Here is a 16,373-nt window from a genome sequence, read left to right on the forward strand (position 1 = left end):
ATGGAATACATAGCAATCTGATTTATTCTGTAAAGCTTCATAGTCTCCCAAACGCTCTGTCACACATTCCCCCTCTCCTACAGTATCTGCAGAATGAGATCCTTTGAGGGATCCTTGGAGCTTGCCTCTCCTCCACCCAGCTCTATTTGTCTCCCCCACTCTAACCGATCATTCCTCAATATGTCTCCCCCCCCCCCGTCTCTCTGACCACTCCTTCCAGCTATCTGCGTGTGTGTCCCCCTCCAAACACACAACCTTCCCCTTCCCAGTTCCATGAAAGCAGATTCACCCTGTGAGTCCCATCCCCAGCTGGCTTCTATTTCCTCCCAACCTGCGGGTTATGGCCCACATGTTTTTCTCCACATCTCTGCCTGTCTGTGTCTGTCTGCTCGCATTAAAGTGATCAGGCCTGATCCGAGTATTTATTAGGAACTGGTTTCCTCCCAGGGATGGGGGTGAGGGTTCGAGGACGGGTTTGCGGGGTGTTGAGCACAGAGGGCCTAGGCCCGGTAAGTTGTCGTGTGAAGGGAAGAGACAGCCGGGCAAGAGGGTTTTCTGGGATGCACTCTGATTCTCATTACGATTGGCTGCTCTGCTCTCAGAGTGGAACTATGGAGTGGATGACCTACTGTCTCCATAAAAGAGCTGTTTTGATTGCACTGTGGAAAGAGTGTGCACAATGCATTATACCTAGGGCCCTGAGCTTTTCCTGACCACGTGACCTGACTAGGCCCTAGTTTTAGCGACCAGGCGGTGCTTCATGGTGGTAGTCATCAACTCGCAGGTGTCTAATTCACCACGTCCCACTGTGGCCGCAATCTGGCTGACGGCTGGTGTCCTAGTCTACGTGGGCCATGTAAAGGTGCGTGTGAGTGTGTCTGCGCGTGCCCTAACTTGGAAACAAGGAAACGTCTCAGTCTCCAGTTTGATTAGCATGACACATCTTTGGGGAGACGTTCACGGCGTGCGGTTCGTTAAGTTTTCATGTATGTGTCTCTCTTGTTTCTTCTGAACATACCCCTCTCTCTCTTCCCTCCCACGTCTCAGACCACAAACCTACGGCCAGGATTCAGCAGCAGACTCCCCCCCCCCCCCCCCCGTTGGTGTTAATAATAGAACCCGATCTACACGAGGAACCTCCAAAACGGCTTGTGAAATGAAAGCCATTCCGAGAACTGACTTTGGTTGGGCTTTCGTCAGCGCCAGCAATTTTGGCGTTTGTTGTTTTATGTGGTTCTGTGAAACGTTCTCTTCTTTAAAGAGAAGAAAAGGGCGGCGTGTCACGTCTTTACTCAACGCAAGAATGATTGGAAATGAGCTCGGAAAAGAAAAGTAACGCTCACTCACACACACACACATACACACATACACACACACACACATGCACACACTAGGAGGTAGACAAGGACACTTGTGCTGCATGTTCGTCGCAACATCGGATATGTGGTGATTTATACAAACCAGAACGGCTGCCAGCAGCTCATTTTAGAGTCTAGAAAAAAAGAGTAACTTCAGAGTGACATATTGCTTAGATTCTTGGATCTTTCTCCTCTGAAATTGTAACTCATGACAATGCACTTTCCGGGACAAGCTTACTGAGCTTTCGTCATCAAATTCATTGGACTAACGTGACATTGTAAAGGAAAGCGAGGACAATGAAGAGCATTTTGAGAGACACAAAGACAACTCAAAATAAACGTTTCATAAAAGCCCATCTACATTCTATTGTTTGGCATCGACATGCGACGGCATGATTACCATGCTAATTGCCAATTTGAAAAACTCCCTGTACGAAATCCGGGAAGAATATTTACCGATAACATCTGGAAAAAGTTTACGGTTCAAATCCGCTACTCCTTTCTTGCTTGTGTAGGACGAAACAGGCCTGCGACAGCCTTGTCATTCAAGCTTATCTTCACCTGTCAAACCTGGCAAAGACTCAATCGTTTCCAATCCTCCAGACGGCATCTGATAATAATATCCGTACTAGCTCTGAGGCGTGACTAAAACTAAAAAGGGGAGATAAGAATCAGATGATGTTTATACGACAGAAACAATGCCTCTCCCGTGAGATATGACTGAGCTATTTAGAGGATGAAGAGGAAACGATTCAAGTACACATTATCTCTTGTTTCCTTACTTGGGCATTTAGCTGCTCCGTTTGACAGGTTTGAGGTTCTACAGTGAAAGCTTTGGGCTGTCAACATGTTCAATAAACCTTTTCACACACTTGTCTGATAATGTTGTGACATGAATGAGCAGCGAAAACAACCCGTGACCACAGTGGAATTTACACGTTGTAAATAGCGATCGCCACTCCAACTTTTTTAAACAAGCGGAGCTACTTTTAAGGGGTGGTTTCTAGATGAGCACAGAGACGAGCACACACCCGAGCGTGAACAAAACGTTATTTTTTTTAGAAAGCATCATTGACGACCACAACAGTGATTAAAGTGGAGCAGAGCGCCGGAAGCCCCACTCAGATGGGTGAAGGAGGAAGTGATGAGAACGAACTCTATGTAGCACCCCCCCCCCTTACCTGGCCACAGTGTTCAAACACTCACACAGTGAAAACCTCAAAAGCAAACAACCAGGTTTTCCTCTCCTCTGCTATTTATATATCCACTGTTATAATTACCCTCATTGTGACTTAAGAGATCTGTTTGCTTTGATGCCATCCTGCATCTTATCTTGGACAGATATAATCTCTTCGACCTCGGCACAGTTGAAAACGGCTCTGTTTGCTGAAGTCATATACAGTAGAGGCCACTTCACCCAGACACGTGCCCATGGGCAGACAGACATAGATTCAAACTAGCTGAGTGGCAAACTCAGGGACATTCAGGGACTTCGGATGGAAATGAGCTCTGTAGCAAAATGCGCCACTATCGCTACTCAGTATTGTCTGAGTTGTTTATTATTGCTTGTTGACTATTGTGTTGAATAAATTATATTTAAGTGTTAAGGCCCGAGGAGGTGTGGTATACAGCCAATATACCACGGCTAAGTTTATAACACCTTATTGCTATTAGAAAAGTGTTACCAAATGTAATTAAAACAGTAAAAAAAATAATAATGGGTGATACCTGTGGTATACCACAGCTTTCAGCCAATCAGCATTCAGGGCTCAACCCATCCAGTTTATAATAGATGAATAAATATCAAAATAAGAAATAAGAAGATCTGGTGAACCACAGCAAGTGCCTTTGACTGTGACTTTAGTGGTACATTGTATTCCGTCATAAAGACACTGCCCCTGCTTGTGTGGTCCTCATTGAGGTTTACTTGGCATCGTAACAGAGAGCACACCCCATTCATCTGTTAATTGGACCATGTTGACTCTCTGTGAAAATGACTTGAAGATGCAATTGGTCAAAGCGTGATAAGTCTTCTCCTTGTACAGCTTATCTCCTTGTCTGTCTCCCTGCTTCGTATGGGCCTGCCAAATATGGACAGAGTTTGTATGTCCTCCCACCAACGTTCGCTCGCTCTGCTAAGGTCAGTTACCCCAAAATGTCCTGTCTCTCCCTCTCCCTCTCCCCCCCTCCTCTCTCTCTACTCCCCCCTCCTCACCTCTCCCTTTCTCAATCTCTTTCTCACTCACTCTCTCGTTCACTCTCTTGCTCCCATCAACCGTCACCAAATAGGGCCCTCTGTTCGTTGTCAAGGTGGTGATGCGGTCTCTCTCTCATAGTCCCGTCCAAAAGCCTGAATCATTGCTTCTTATCTCTTCCAGGCTACAGTAGCGGCCGGTGATCATTGAATTGTTTAGGGAGTCTAAGAATCACATTTTGTCAGTTTAAAGGTGAAGGCTGCCTTAAAGCACTATTAGACCTGATTCTTAATTTAATATGGGATATAAAGAGAGAGAGACATTTGAAATGTCTATTCTTTTTAACATCTGTGAGTGTAATGTTTACTGTCAATTTCTATTGTTAGTTTCACTTTTGGTTATTAACTACTTCACTTGCTTTGGCAATGTTAACATATGTTTCCCATGCCAATAACGCCCTTACATTGAATTGGGCTGTCAAGCGAGAGAGAGAGAGAGAGGGAGAGAGAGAGAGAGCGAGAGAGAGAGAGAGGGAGAGAGAGAGCGAGAGAGAGAGAGAGAGAGAGGGAGAGAGAGAGAGAGAGAGAGAGAGAGAGAGAGAGAGAGAGAGAGAGAGAGAGAGAGAGCGAGAGAGAGAGAGAGATAGAGAGAGAGGAGAGAGAGCGAGAGAGAGAGAGAGAGAGAGAGAGAGAGAGAGAGAGAGAGAGAGAGAGAGAGAGAGAGAGGAGAGAGAGAGAGAGAGAGAGCGAGAGAGAGAGCGAGAGAGAGAGAGAGAGAGAGAGAGAGAGAGAGAGAGAGAGAGAGAGAGAGAGATGCAGCAAACTGTGAATAATTAACAATGTTGTTTCTAGCAGCATCAATGGATTTCAATCAATATCAATGTGTCTATGCATGAAACTTGAATTTGGCCAATTTACTCTGAGCCCAGAATGAGAGGCATTTAGTTGGTGATGTAAGACGGCGAAAGGACCACTAATCCCAATATCTTCTTCACATTCCAATGTGTCAAGACAACTATAAATGGGGAGACCAGGGGGCACGTGAGTGTGCAGTGCAGAACGTGAGTTGTGTGTGAGGTCGACGGTCCAGGGATTGACTTCTGAAACTTAACGTCAACATTGCCCGGAGGCTCTGTCAGTCATAAACCCCCAAACCACGTGTAAGTGAGGCGGTAAACCTGAAGGTTGTTGGGGTTACCATTTGGTGAGAGATAGGTGAAGCGCTGGTACTGGCTCCTCTTTCTCTTGCCATTGCAGACGTAGAAGTTGACCTGCACTGGGCTGGATATCCTCTGGTTCCTGTAGGGGGGGATCTCCACCACCAGCGCGGTCTACAACACACAGAAACGGCACAGAATGGATACACGTACAGTACGAACCCTCCAGACGCACTGTAGATCAGTGCACAGTGTATTTGTGTGAGCGGAGCACATTTTCAAAAAGCTGTCAAAAAAACATGCATCACCTAAACATTATGGAATCAGACTAAGACGGCACGGTGAAGATTTGAGTTTGAACTTCCATCCCTAGTTTAGTTTAGGCCTACAACCCCTTTCAATGCTCTTCTTAAGACACAAACAGAACTCCAACTGTACTGAGTGTCAACTCATTAATTAGCAGGTATGTATGCTTGTTTTGCTTTCAGGGAACCCTGGAGAAGTGTTCTGAACAAGCTTTCTGAGCTGGGTCTTCGGCCCAATCTGGATGGGCTCAGCAGGAACGCCAGAGTGTGTACCACGCCCCTGTTTGTGTCTGTCTGATGCCCTGAGGGCCTGGGGTTCGAACCCTAGCCCTGGACTACTACAGGGGAGAGATGTGAGGCCTTTGGCCTTGTTTTCACAGCCCCCGGCCAAGCATGTCCAGGGTGAAACCTCTGTAATGAACGTGAACTTTGGAGGCTGCAGAGCAGGGATTGAGGTGCATGACAAAGGCGCCATTGGGACATGACTGAGTGTCTGCCTGTCTAGAGCCTGTCTGTCTTTGTCTGTCTTTCTCTCTCTCTCCCCCTCTCTCTCTCTCTGGGGGCCAGCTCAGGCCATATGGGGTGGTGGAGCAGAGCAGGAAGCCATTCCCTGTTGCTCAGCATATTTTGTGGGGTCTGTCTATATGTCTGTGTGTCTGTTTATAGGCCAGGTCTGCCCCGGACTGACGGAGTCAAAGACAGCACAGACACAGGTGTCGATGACCTAACACCCCCTCCATCCCCCTCCCCTCCCATCCTCCCACCCAGTGAGCAGAGCGATCCAAACAGGAATAATGAAAACATATGGCAGGCAGAGCATGGGTGACCTAACGGTGGCCCGGGGCAGCAGGGGAGAAAAGGTCAGCAACACTGTGGCTTGTTTGTCGGTACGCCAAATAAGCACACGGTACTATTTGTCTTTCACCGACCTAACCCAACCCCTCACTGTCATTTTCCAACATGTGGGACTAGCCTTAACATCAGCCAGCCCTTAAGGCCAATTAAACATTGAAGCATCAGAGAGGAGGAGGCCGCAGTCAACACTCCTGACGCGACAAAGCCAGCCACCTGAACGTGAAAACACATGACAACAAAAAACATCATCGTCAATTGAAACGCCGCCGTATTTCGACCCATGTTCCATGGGGCGATGATTCAGGATAAAGTAATCCTTCTCACCCCCCCCCCCCCCCCCCCCCCCTTAAAATATTTAGATGCACTATTGTAAAGTGGTTGTTCCACTGGATGTCATAAGGTGAATGCACCAATTTGTAAGTCGCTCTGGATAAGAGCGTCTGCTAAATGACTTAAATGTAAATGTAAATGTAAATTCACTCGAGACCCCCTGCAATTGTCAATGACAGCAGTTCGTTTACAGGGAGACAGAGGGACGGTGAGACCCGGCTGGTGAAAGGGAAGAGAAAGGGAGGGGGCATGGATGATTTGAAACACATTGTCATCACACAACCTGACGTGTGCCCGAAGACACAGACGCACCCACAGACCTTTACGAGTCTCTCCTTAATTAACTCCAGAAGCACATGTAGCTTTTCGGGGACACGTACAACATTTACCGTCCCCTCTGACGAATCCCCTTTGCCTAGTATTTTCTGAACAGAATGTAGGCCTAAATGTGTGACTGGGCATCAGTAGAAAGGTTCACAGGTTTATTTTCTCATTACTTCTCTCGTGAAAACAGCAGGTAAAAAGGGGGGGGGGGATAATCCACCCGAGGCCAGGCCTCGCGCGGAAGGCCGAGCTCAGACAAAGTGGTTCAAGCGCTCCTCCTCCCTGAACCAGAAGTTGAACAGTGAACTAAATGTCCGGCTATGCTGGCTGAGGTGTTTGGTAGGGCAACTGGGCTCGCATCAGTATTCATTAGGCAACAAACTGAAGACAATGCACTGAAACTGGGAGGGACTACCTAAACTTGTCCAATGAGAAACATCCTTTTTTGTTTCCCATTACAAAATGGTTTGCTATGGTGTGCCCTAATGAATATGACCGACAGTAGTAGAGAGAAGGTGGTGGTGTGTGTGTGTTTGCGTGCACGTGTGAACGTGTGTGTTTATCGAGGGGTGCTTGTTGAAGCAAGATACTCTAGGTGCAATCACTCTGTTTACTGTGAGAGAGAAAAATGTGTGAAAATTCCATTCAGGATTGCATGGACTAATCAACATGACTAATCTCTCTCCTTGGTAATGTCTTAGCAAAGGTTACATCAGCAAAGTGAGTAAGGGGAAGTGAGGGAGGTGAGGGAAGGAAATACAGGGGGAGAGAGGGGGGGAGAAAAAGAGAGAGAGAGCGAGCGACAGAGAGAGAGAGAGTGAGCGAGGGCGAGAGAGAGAGTGAGAGTGAGAGGTGGGTAATATAATGGAAGAGAAGGATGCATGGAATGTATGACTGAGTCAATTTACACTTTCAATCTTAAGAACAGGACTACAACTAATACAGTACTGTGTTTTACTGAAAACACTGAGGAATACTTACAGACTTGAAGGAGTCCTTGTCAACTTTGGCTTCTGTCTCCCATAGGTGGTGTCCATCTATAAAAAAAGGACAACAGAAAATATGAAACACTACATAATCACACACAATATAATGGCAAAAAACTAAAGTTACGAACAGGAAGCATAGAAATAGCGCACATAGAACAGATCTGCTGCTTCTTAGACTTGCTTTCGACGAGAATGACAGACCTATAACTCCAATTTCTATGTGAATTTGGTCGGATCGGCCAAAAAAGTTACATATTGCAGCTTTAACTCTGCTTCATAAACGCCTTTTGTTCGTTTCATCTTGAGAGTGTGTTGTGGTGTCGAGGCCTCCCTGTCATGCAATAAAAACCCAGGGATCTGCAGCAGCTGCCGGGAATCTGTAGCTGTAGCAGTTCTCTCACATTCTTTGGGTCTCTCCGGGATTTCATGCCACACCTTCGCGAACAGACGCTCTTGTGCTCTGTTTATACAATCAGGCCCAAACCACAGCACATTTTCTTACAGCCTATGACTCGTTAGTGGCTGTCAGAAATAGAAATGACAATATCCAGCCTTTGTGTGTCTGTGTTGCAATGTCTGGCAGTGCCTGTGTGTGTGTGTGTGTGTGTGTGTGTGTGTGTGTGTGTGTGTGTGTGTGTGTGTGTGTGTGTGTGTGTGTGTGTGTGTGTGTGTGTGTGTGTGTGTGTGTGTGTGTGTGTGTGTGTGTGTGTGTGTGTGTGTGTGTGTGTGTGTGTGTGTGTGTGTATGGCACTGCCATGCTGGCTGGCAATATAGTTTTGTCTGTGGCACTACCATGCAGTGTTGGCTGGCAATACAGTTGTGCCAATGTGTGTCTGTGGCACTGGCTGACTATATCATTATGTTTTGTGGTCCTAATCTTACAAGGACTGTGAGATATGTGTGAAGTAACAAACACCAAAGATGTTATGGCCATTGGGCAGCTGTACCAGTATAACTAAAGACGCAAGTAATAAGATGTGGTCTCTACACCAAATTGTTCTCCCAGTGTTCTTTTTCACAACGCAAAAAGAGAAGGAAAAGATCCCAGTCATGCTTGGCCTGCTATCACTCGTGAAGAAGGGTGGAGCTGGGGTTGGGAGAGCGCTTAGGAGGATGGAAGTCACCATGTATCTGTTTCCAAAAAGCAATATTAAAAGTGAGGAAAAGAGAAGGCCAGACATTGAGAAAGATCACAGACAGATTTCTTTATTTTGAGTTCAGGCAGAAGTGAGAGAAATTAAGACAGAAGAGAAAGATGAAGTGAGTAAATAGACAACTGTGATATTTCGGTAGGGTGACGAGTACGCCTATATGATCGTGTGATGCTTTGCGCAGGTGATCATGATGTGCCATGGAGCTGTTATGCTCGTCAGGCTGTGAGATGGGAAGAGAGAGAAAGAGACAGAGAGAGAGAGAGAGAGAGAGAGAGAGAGAGAGATGATAGGGAATGCTCATTCCTCATATTACATCTAGGGAACCAAGAGGGAATCTCGCCCACCCCCGCACTGGGACTCCCTCCAAGAGGGGAAACCTTAGACGTCAACCCTCCACAAGTAAACATGTTTTTCAGGCTTCTCTCTCGCTCTCTCTTTCTCTTTTTCTCTATTTCTCTCGCGCTCTCATTTTCTTTCCCCATCTGTCTTCATCTCCCTCTCTTTCCTGATCTTACTCCTCTCAATCCCGTTGACATTCTCTTTCGATTCACCTCACTTTCACCCTCTGTCTGTTTGTCATCTACAGAAGCAGCCATTAAACAGACCCTCCTACTTTTTTCAAATAGATGAAACAAGAGGAAACAAAAAGAGTAAAAGCAGTCATTTCCCCCTCTTCTCTCTCCTTCACCTTCGCTGAATCGGGAGACAGCCACATATGTGGCATGCAAACCTTTTCAAGACAGAGAGTGCCGTAGGACTGAACCGCAAAATGTTATGCTCTCTCTCTCTCTCTCTCTCTCTCTCTCTCTCTCTCTCTCTCTCTCTCTCTCTCTCTCTCTCTCTCTCTGTGCAACATCTGTAAAACGCTTCTGTTCCGTCAACCGAACCGCCCCTCCCTACTTCGCAGAGCCCCCACCCACACACAACCCCTCCCTCCATCTATACCTCGGCCTCCTCCTAAACTCTCCCTCTATAAGACTGGTCATAACACAGGGCAGTGGTAGTAGGAGGCATAGCAACTCTCTATACGGGTCAATAACAACACATTTACATCAAAAGATTTACACAGACACACACACACACCATTGTCTCAAGTAAAGTCCTTTGGGGAAAGGTCAGCCAGCTGCCTTTTAACGTGTCTAAACTGGTGGAGAGAGTCCAAAAGATTCACATTGCACAGTAACACACCAAAGGACATACTGACGAAGGAAGCATCATCAGGACACAGTTGACGGAGAGGTTTAACTTTTCTAGGGTAGGGGGCAGCATTCGGAATTTTGGATGAAAAGCATGCCCAAATTAAACGGCCTGCTACTCGGGCCCAGAAGATATGATATGCATATAACTTGTAGATTTGGATAGATAACACTCTAACATTTCCAAATTTTTTAGAATAGTGTCTGTGAGTATAACAGAACAGATTTGGCAAGCGAAAACCTGAGAAAAATCCATTCAGGAAGTATTTTTTGGGGGTGTTTTTAGTTTTCTATTCAATGCCATTACAGTATCCATTGACTTAGGACTCAATTTGCAGTTCTTATGCCTTCCACTAGATGTCAGTATTTAGAAATTGTTTCAGGCTTGTATTCTTATAAATGAGGGAGTAAGCCCAGTCTGAATGAGTGGACCCTGACGTGTCACAGAGCTTTTTCATGCGCAATCCCGAGAGAGTGCATTTTCTTGTTTATGGTATTTATTTATATTGACGACATTATTGTCCGGTTTAAATATTATAGATAATTTAGGCAAAAAAACAACCTGAGGATTGAATATAAACATCGTTTGACATGTTTCTATGAACTTTACGGATACAATTTGGATTTTTTTGTCTGCCTGTTTTGACTGCGTTTGAGCCTGTGGATTACTGAAGAAAACGCGCGAACAGGGGCGGCAGGGTAGCCTAGTGTTTAGAGTGTTGGACTAGTAACCGGAAGGTTGCAAGTTCAAACCCCCGACTGACAAGGTGCAAAACTGTCGTTCTGCCGCTGAATAGGCAATTAACCCACTGTTCCTAGGCCGTCATTGTAAATAAGAATTTGTTCTTAATTGATTTGCCTAGTAAAATAATGGTTAAATATATATATATATAAAGAGACTTTAATGAACAAAAGGAACACTTATTGAGTAAATTAATGTCTTCTGAGTGCAAACATATGAAGATCATCAAAGGTAAGGGATTCATTTTATCTCTATTTCTGAGTTTTGTAACGCTTCTGCTTGGCTGGTTACTGTTTGTAATCATTTATCAACTGTTCTCAAATGTTCTCAAATAATCGTAAGGTATGCTTTCGCCGTAAAGCGTTTTTAAATCTGACACCGTGGTTGGATTCACAAGAAGTTCATCTTTAAACCTATCTAAAATATGTTTTGTTTTCTGAATTTTTATAATGAGTATTTCTGTATTTGAATTTGGCGCTCTGAAATCTCACTGGATGTTGGCCAGATGGGACGCTCGCGTCCCACATACCCTAAAGAGGTTTAAACCGTCTAACCACAACTCAACTCCCAGGACTAAGTATTTCTAAGCAACAACACGGTCCCTATGTTTATTCTATGACTCATATAATACAGTACATGCTCCCACATGACTACAATAACAATAACCTCCCACTTGTTTTCTTTCTCTACAGTAATTGCTTGGAGATTTGGTTAATGACAGGAGACACAATGTGGAACGCAAGACAGGATGGTGGGACCACTCTGGTATTTATTGAAGAACCTTTCTTATCAGGCCTCTCTTACACTTGTGCCTGCACTGACCTGTGGTTGGTTTACACCCAAACACAGAGAGAGAGAGAGAGAGAGAGAGAGAGAGAGAGAGAGAGAGAGAGAGAGAGAGAGAGAGAGAGAGAGAGAAGGGGAGAGAGAGACATCTCTCTCATCTCTCTCATCAACTTCCACTGGCCAAAGAATGTTCACTTTGGTGGTTTGGGAATGGAAAATCTTATTCACCCCATCTTAATTGCAGAGGCACTTGTGAAACAAGCCAGAGATAATTTTTGGGGTGTCTTTTACCTCTCTCTATCCCTCTTTCGAGTTTCTATAATACAGTCAGTTATCAAATTTGTCAAAAATTCTGCTGCAACCTGTCTGGCAAAAACTGTCAGTAAATTTGGAGCCAAAATAGCAGGCAAAATCGCAGACCAAACAGGGTCCATCACACACCAGACCAGGGGTTGGCTTCTGTGTCTCTAAGACACCTGGTACAGTGCCTGTCAGTCCTTATACCGGTGAAACCTGACAAATCTGTCAACAGAGGTGGTAGGATGGGTAAGTTAGAAGTGGGATCCAGGGTAGAGGTGCTGGGCTAGGGGCAGACCTGACTTCTCTTTCCCTGCTGTGGAGCTATATCTGTGCTGTATGCTCCAGACCTCCAGGCACAGCTCCAATCACACCAGATGTAAAAGCTATCCTGCTCACAAGGGAATTCCCTCCCTCCCCTCTGAGTCAGAGTGTAGGCTTTCCCCAGCACTCCCCCCTCTCCTCTCCTCCTTCCCCAACTCCCTCCATGCATGGAAATCAGGGCAAGCCAGAACACACAGTCGATAAGGTGCACCAGGTATGCCTTCCTGCTCCTGTGCCAAAACGAGAGGGTTGAGCGAAGTCAAAACACACAAACACGCCCCCTCCCCTTACACACACACACCACTGTAATAAAAATAACAGAGACATCATAGCTAATCCAACTGATCAGCCACACAAAACGAAATGGAAAGTCTCTGAGATATGGAAAATAAATATAATCACTCCGAGAGCGTATAAAGCAGTACTTACTGGTACAGAGCATGAGACTCTCAAACACAGCAAAACAAATCTCCGTTAACACATCCACTATGATCACTCTCAACCCACATGGGGCATGCAGAGGGTAACATCATACTTATGAAGCAACTGGTAAGATGCAAATGTTCTCTCAACAAAACGTGGGTGAAATATCACAGATCGGTCTCAGAGCTTGGAGTTGAAAGATAATAGCCATCACCAAAACCTTGTTGGAACTCACTCACTAAGCAGAGAGTCAGCAGTGAGAGTCGACAGTGAGAGTCGACAATGTGAAACACACCCAAGGAACGGATGCAGGACATCCACTAGTGGACAATATCCGTCTCTCCTGCCCCTGGCTTTCCCGAACAGCACTTTGTCTCACCCTGCCTGTGCCCCCTCCCCTCTTCTCCTCCTCCCTCCCTCCCTCCTCCCCCTCTGTTCTCGTCTGTTCCGCTTCGCATTTCTTCAGGGAATCCTTCGCAGATGAGTCACTGAAAACACTTCCTACTGAACACACAAACAGGCCCGTAGGCTAGCTACCCTACCCCTCAGCGGCAGCACACACACAGACATGTACACACACACACATGCATATGCTGTTTGCATCAGTCATCCTGCGGGTCCTTGATACAGAGCAATAGGGACGGCCTTTTGAAAAGTAGAAATAATTATATTTCTGGGCACATTAAACCCTCCCGCAGTGCCACCATCCTTGAGCTTTGCTCTTTTATTTTACCGAGAGGGAGTCTCAGGGGGATCGAGAAACAAGCAAAACAACACATGAGAGAGGAAGAGAGAGGGAGCGAGAGGGAGAGGAACAGACAGTCCTTTATGAGCCTCTGAAATGGATACCGATCTACTGCACATCTTAACCACTGTTATTGTGACAACAAATCAATCCCTTTTTGTTGGAAAATGGACAATTCGTTATCTAGTTGAAAACAAGCTTCTATATGTTTATCGCCAAATCAAACTCTGTCTCTGTACAGGTAATGACGTTTTAGTTTGAACACTAGATACGGTGTAGAAAGGTCAATGGCACGCAACCTTCCGGTTACTAGTCCAACGCTCTAACCACTAGGCTACGCTAACCACTAGCGTAGCCTAGAGGTTAGCTAGCCAGCTATTTGTCGTCCTTAACGTAGGAGACTCTGCTAGCTAGCCAACAGCTAGCCAACAGCTAGCCAACAGCTAGCCGACAGCTAGCCAACAGCTAGCCAACGTCTACCGAATAGACTCACAACCCGGTCGCATTCACAGGTAGTATCACATTTTCATTTCATTTCATTACAGTACAACGGTTTGATTTGTTTGATCGTAGCTAGCTACATAGCTAGCTACATAGCCGTCTGTGTATCAAAGATAATTGTGTAGTCTAGAGCGATTTTCTAGGTTAGCTAGCCAGCTATTGTCGTTCTTTAAACGCAACGTAACGTAAACAACACTGCTAGCTAGCCAGCTAGCCCCCGAATAGCAGCACTGTCGAAACTATTACACTCAACGGAACGACTTGATTAGTGTAGTGTCAACAACGCACCCACTGCCAGCTAGCCTACTTCAGCAGTACTGTATCATTTTAATCATTTTAGTCAATAAGATTCTTATATAATAATAATAATAATAATAATATATGCCATTTAGCAGACGCTTTTATCCAAAGCGACTTACAGTCATGTGTGCATACATTCTTGCTACGCAAGCTTAACTTTCTGAACATTCGAGACGTGTAGTCCACTTGTCATTCCAATCTCCTTTGCATTAGCGTAGCCTCTTCTGTAGCCTGTCAACTATGTGTCTGTCTATCCCTGTTCTCTCCACTCTGCACAGACCATACAAACGCTCCACACCGCGTGGCCGCGGCCACCCTAATCTGGTGGTCCCAGCACGCACGACCCACGTGGAGTTCCAGGTCTCCGGTAGCCTCTGGAACTGCCGATCTGCGGCCAACAAGGCAGAGTTCATCTCAGCCTATGCCTCCCTCCAGTCCCTCGACTTCTTGGCACTGACGGAAACATGGATCACCACAGACAACACTGCTACTCCTACTGCTCTCTCTTCGTCCGCCCACGTGTTCTCGCACACCCCGAGAGCTTCTGGTCAGCGGGGTGGTGGCGCCGGGATCCTCATCTCTCCCAAGTGGTCATTCTCTCTTTCTCCCCTTACCCATCTGTCTATCGCCTCCTTTGAATTCCATGCTGTCACAGTTACCAGCCCTTTCAAGCTTAACATCCTTATCATTTATCACCCTCCAGGTTCCCTCGGAGAGTTCATCAATGAGCTTGATGCCTTGATAAGCTCCTTTCCTGAGGACGGCTCACCTCTCACAGTTCTGGGCGACTTTAACCTCCCCACGTCTACCTTTGACTCATTCCTCTCTGCCTCCTTCTTTCCACTCCTCTCCTCTTTTGACCTCACCCTCTCACCTTCCCTCCCTACTCACAAGGCAGGCAATACGCTCGACCTCGTCTTTACTAGATGCTGTTCTTCCACTAACCTCATTGCAACTCCCCTCCAAGTCTCCGACCACTACCTTGTATCCTTTTCCCTCTCGCTCTCATCCAACACCTCCCACACTGCCCCTACTCGGATGGTATCGCGCCGTCCCAACCTTCGCTCTCTCTCCCACGCTACTCTCTCCTCTTCCATCCTATCATCTCTTCCCTCTGCTCAAACCTTCTCCAACCTATCTCCTGAATCTGCCTCCTCAACCCTCCTCTCCTCCCTCTCTGCATCCTTTGACTCTCTATGTCCCCTATCCTCCAAGCCGGCTCGGTCCTCCCCTCCCGCTCCGTGGCTCGATGACTCATTGCGAGCTCACAGAACAGGGCTCCGGGCAGCCGAGCGGAAATGGAGGAAAACTCGCCTCCCTGCGGACCTGGCATCCTTTCACTCCCTCCTCTCTACATTTTCCTCCTCTGTCTCTGCTGCTAAAGCCACTTTCTACCACTCTAAATTCCAAGCATCTGCCTCTAACCCTAGGAAGCTCTTTGCCACCTTCTCCTGTCTCCTGAATCCTCCTCCCCTTCCCCCCCTCCTCCCTCTCTGCAGATGACTTCGTCAACCATTTTGAAATGAAGGTCGACGACATCCGATCCTCGTTTGCTAAGTCAAACGACACCGCTGGTTCTGCTCACACTGCCCTACCCTGTGCTCTGACCTCTTTCTCCCCTCTCTCTCCAGATGAAATCTTGCGTCTTGTGACGGCCGGCCGCCCAACAACCTGCCCGCTTGACCCAATCCCCTCCTCTCTTCTCCAGACCATTTACGGAGACCTTCTCCCTTACCTCACCTCGCTCATCAACTCATCCCTGACCGCTGGCTACGTCCCTTCCATCTTCAAGAGAGCGAGAGTTGCACCCCTTCTGAAAAAACCTACACTCGATCCCTCCGATGTCAACAATTACAGACCAGTATCCCTTCTTTCTTTTCTCTCCAAAACTCTTGAACGTGCCGTCCTTGGCCAGCTCTCCCGCTATCTCTCTCTGAATGACCTTCTTGATCCAAATCAGTCAGGTTTCAAGACTAGTCATTCAACTGAGACTGCTCTCCTCTGTATCACGGAGGCGCTCCGCACTGCTAAAGCTAACTCTCTCTCCTCTGCTCTCATCCTTCTAGATCTATCGGCTGCCTTCGATACTGTGAACCATCAGATCCTCCTCTCCACCCTCTCCGAGTTGGGCATCTCCGGCGCGGCCCACGCTTGGATTGCGTCCTACCTGACAGGTCGCTCCTACCAGGTGGCGTGGCGAGAATCTGTCTCCTCACCACGCGCTCTCACCACTGGTGTCCCCCAGGGCTCTGTTCTAGGCCCTCTCCTATTCTCGCTATACACCAAGTCACTTGGCTCTGTCATAACCTCACATGGTCTCTCCTATCATTGCTATGCAGACGACACACAATTAATCTTCTCCTTTCCCCCTTCTGATGACCAGGTGGCGAATC

At 46.7% G+C, this 16,373-nt stretch overlaps 1 protein-coding gene across 2 annotated transcripts in view; it reads right to left on the reverse strand.

The window, feature by feature from the left end:
- Nucleotides 1–16,373, reverse strand: part of LOC123997530 (nuclear factor of activated T-cells, cytoplasmic 1-like) — a 69,269-nt gene that overhangs the window by 24,983 nt on the left and 27,913 nt on the right. For both annotated transcript variants that reach the window (XM_046301866.1, XM_046301868.1), the window contains exons 7-8: nucleotides 7,505–7,560; nucleotides 4,751–4,883 (exon numbers count right to left, since the gene is read on the reverse strand). In XM_046301866.1, the coding sequence (XP_046157822.1) occupies nucleotides 4,751–4,883; nucleotides 7,505–7,560 (189 nt within the window). The remainder of the gene's footprint in view (nucleotides 1–4,750; nucleotides 4,884–7,504; nucleotides 7,561–16,373) is intronic.

This window comes from Oncorhynchus gorbuscha, linkage group LG15 (genome assembly GCF_021184085.1).
Source record: "Oncorhynchus gorbuscha isolate QuinsamMale2020 ecotype Even-year linkage group LG15, OgorEven_v1.0, whole genome shotgun sequence".
Classification (NCBI taxonomy): Eukaryota; Metazoa; Chordata; class Actinopteri; order Salmoniformes; family Salmonidae; genus Oncorhynchus; species Oncorhynchus gorbuscha.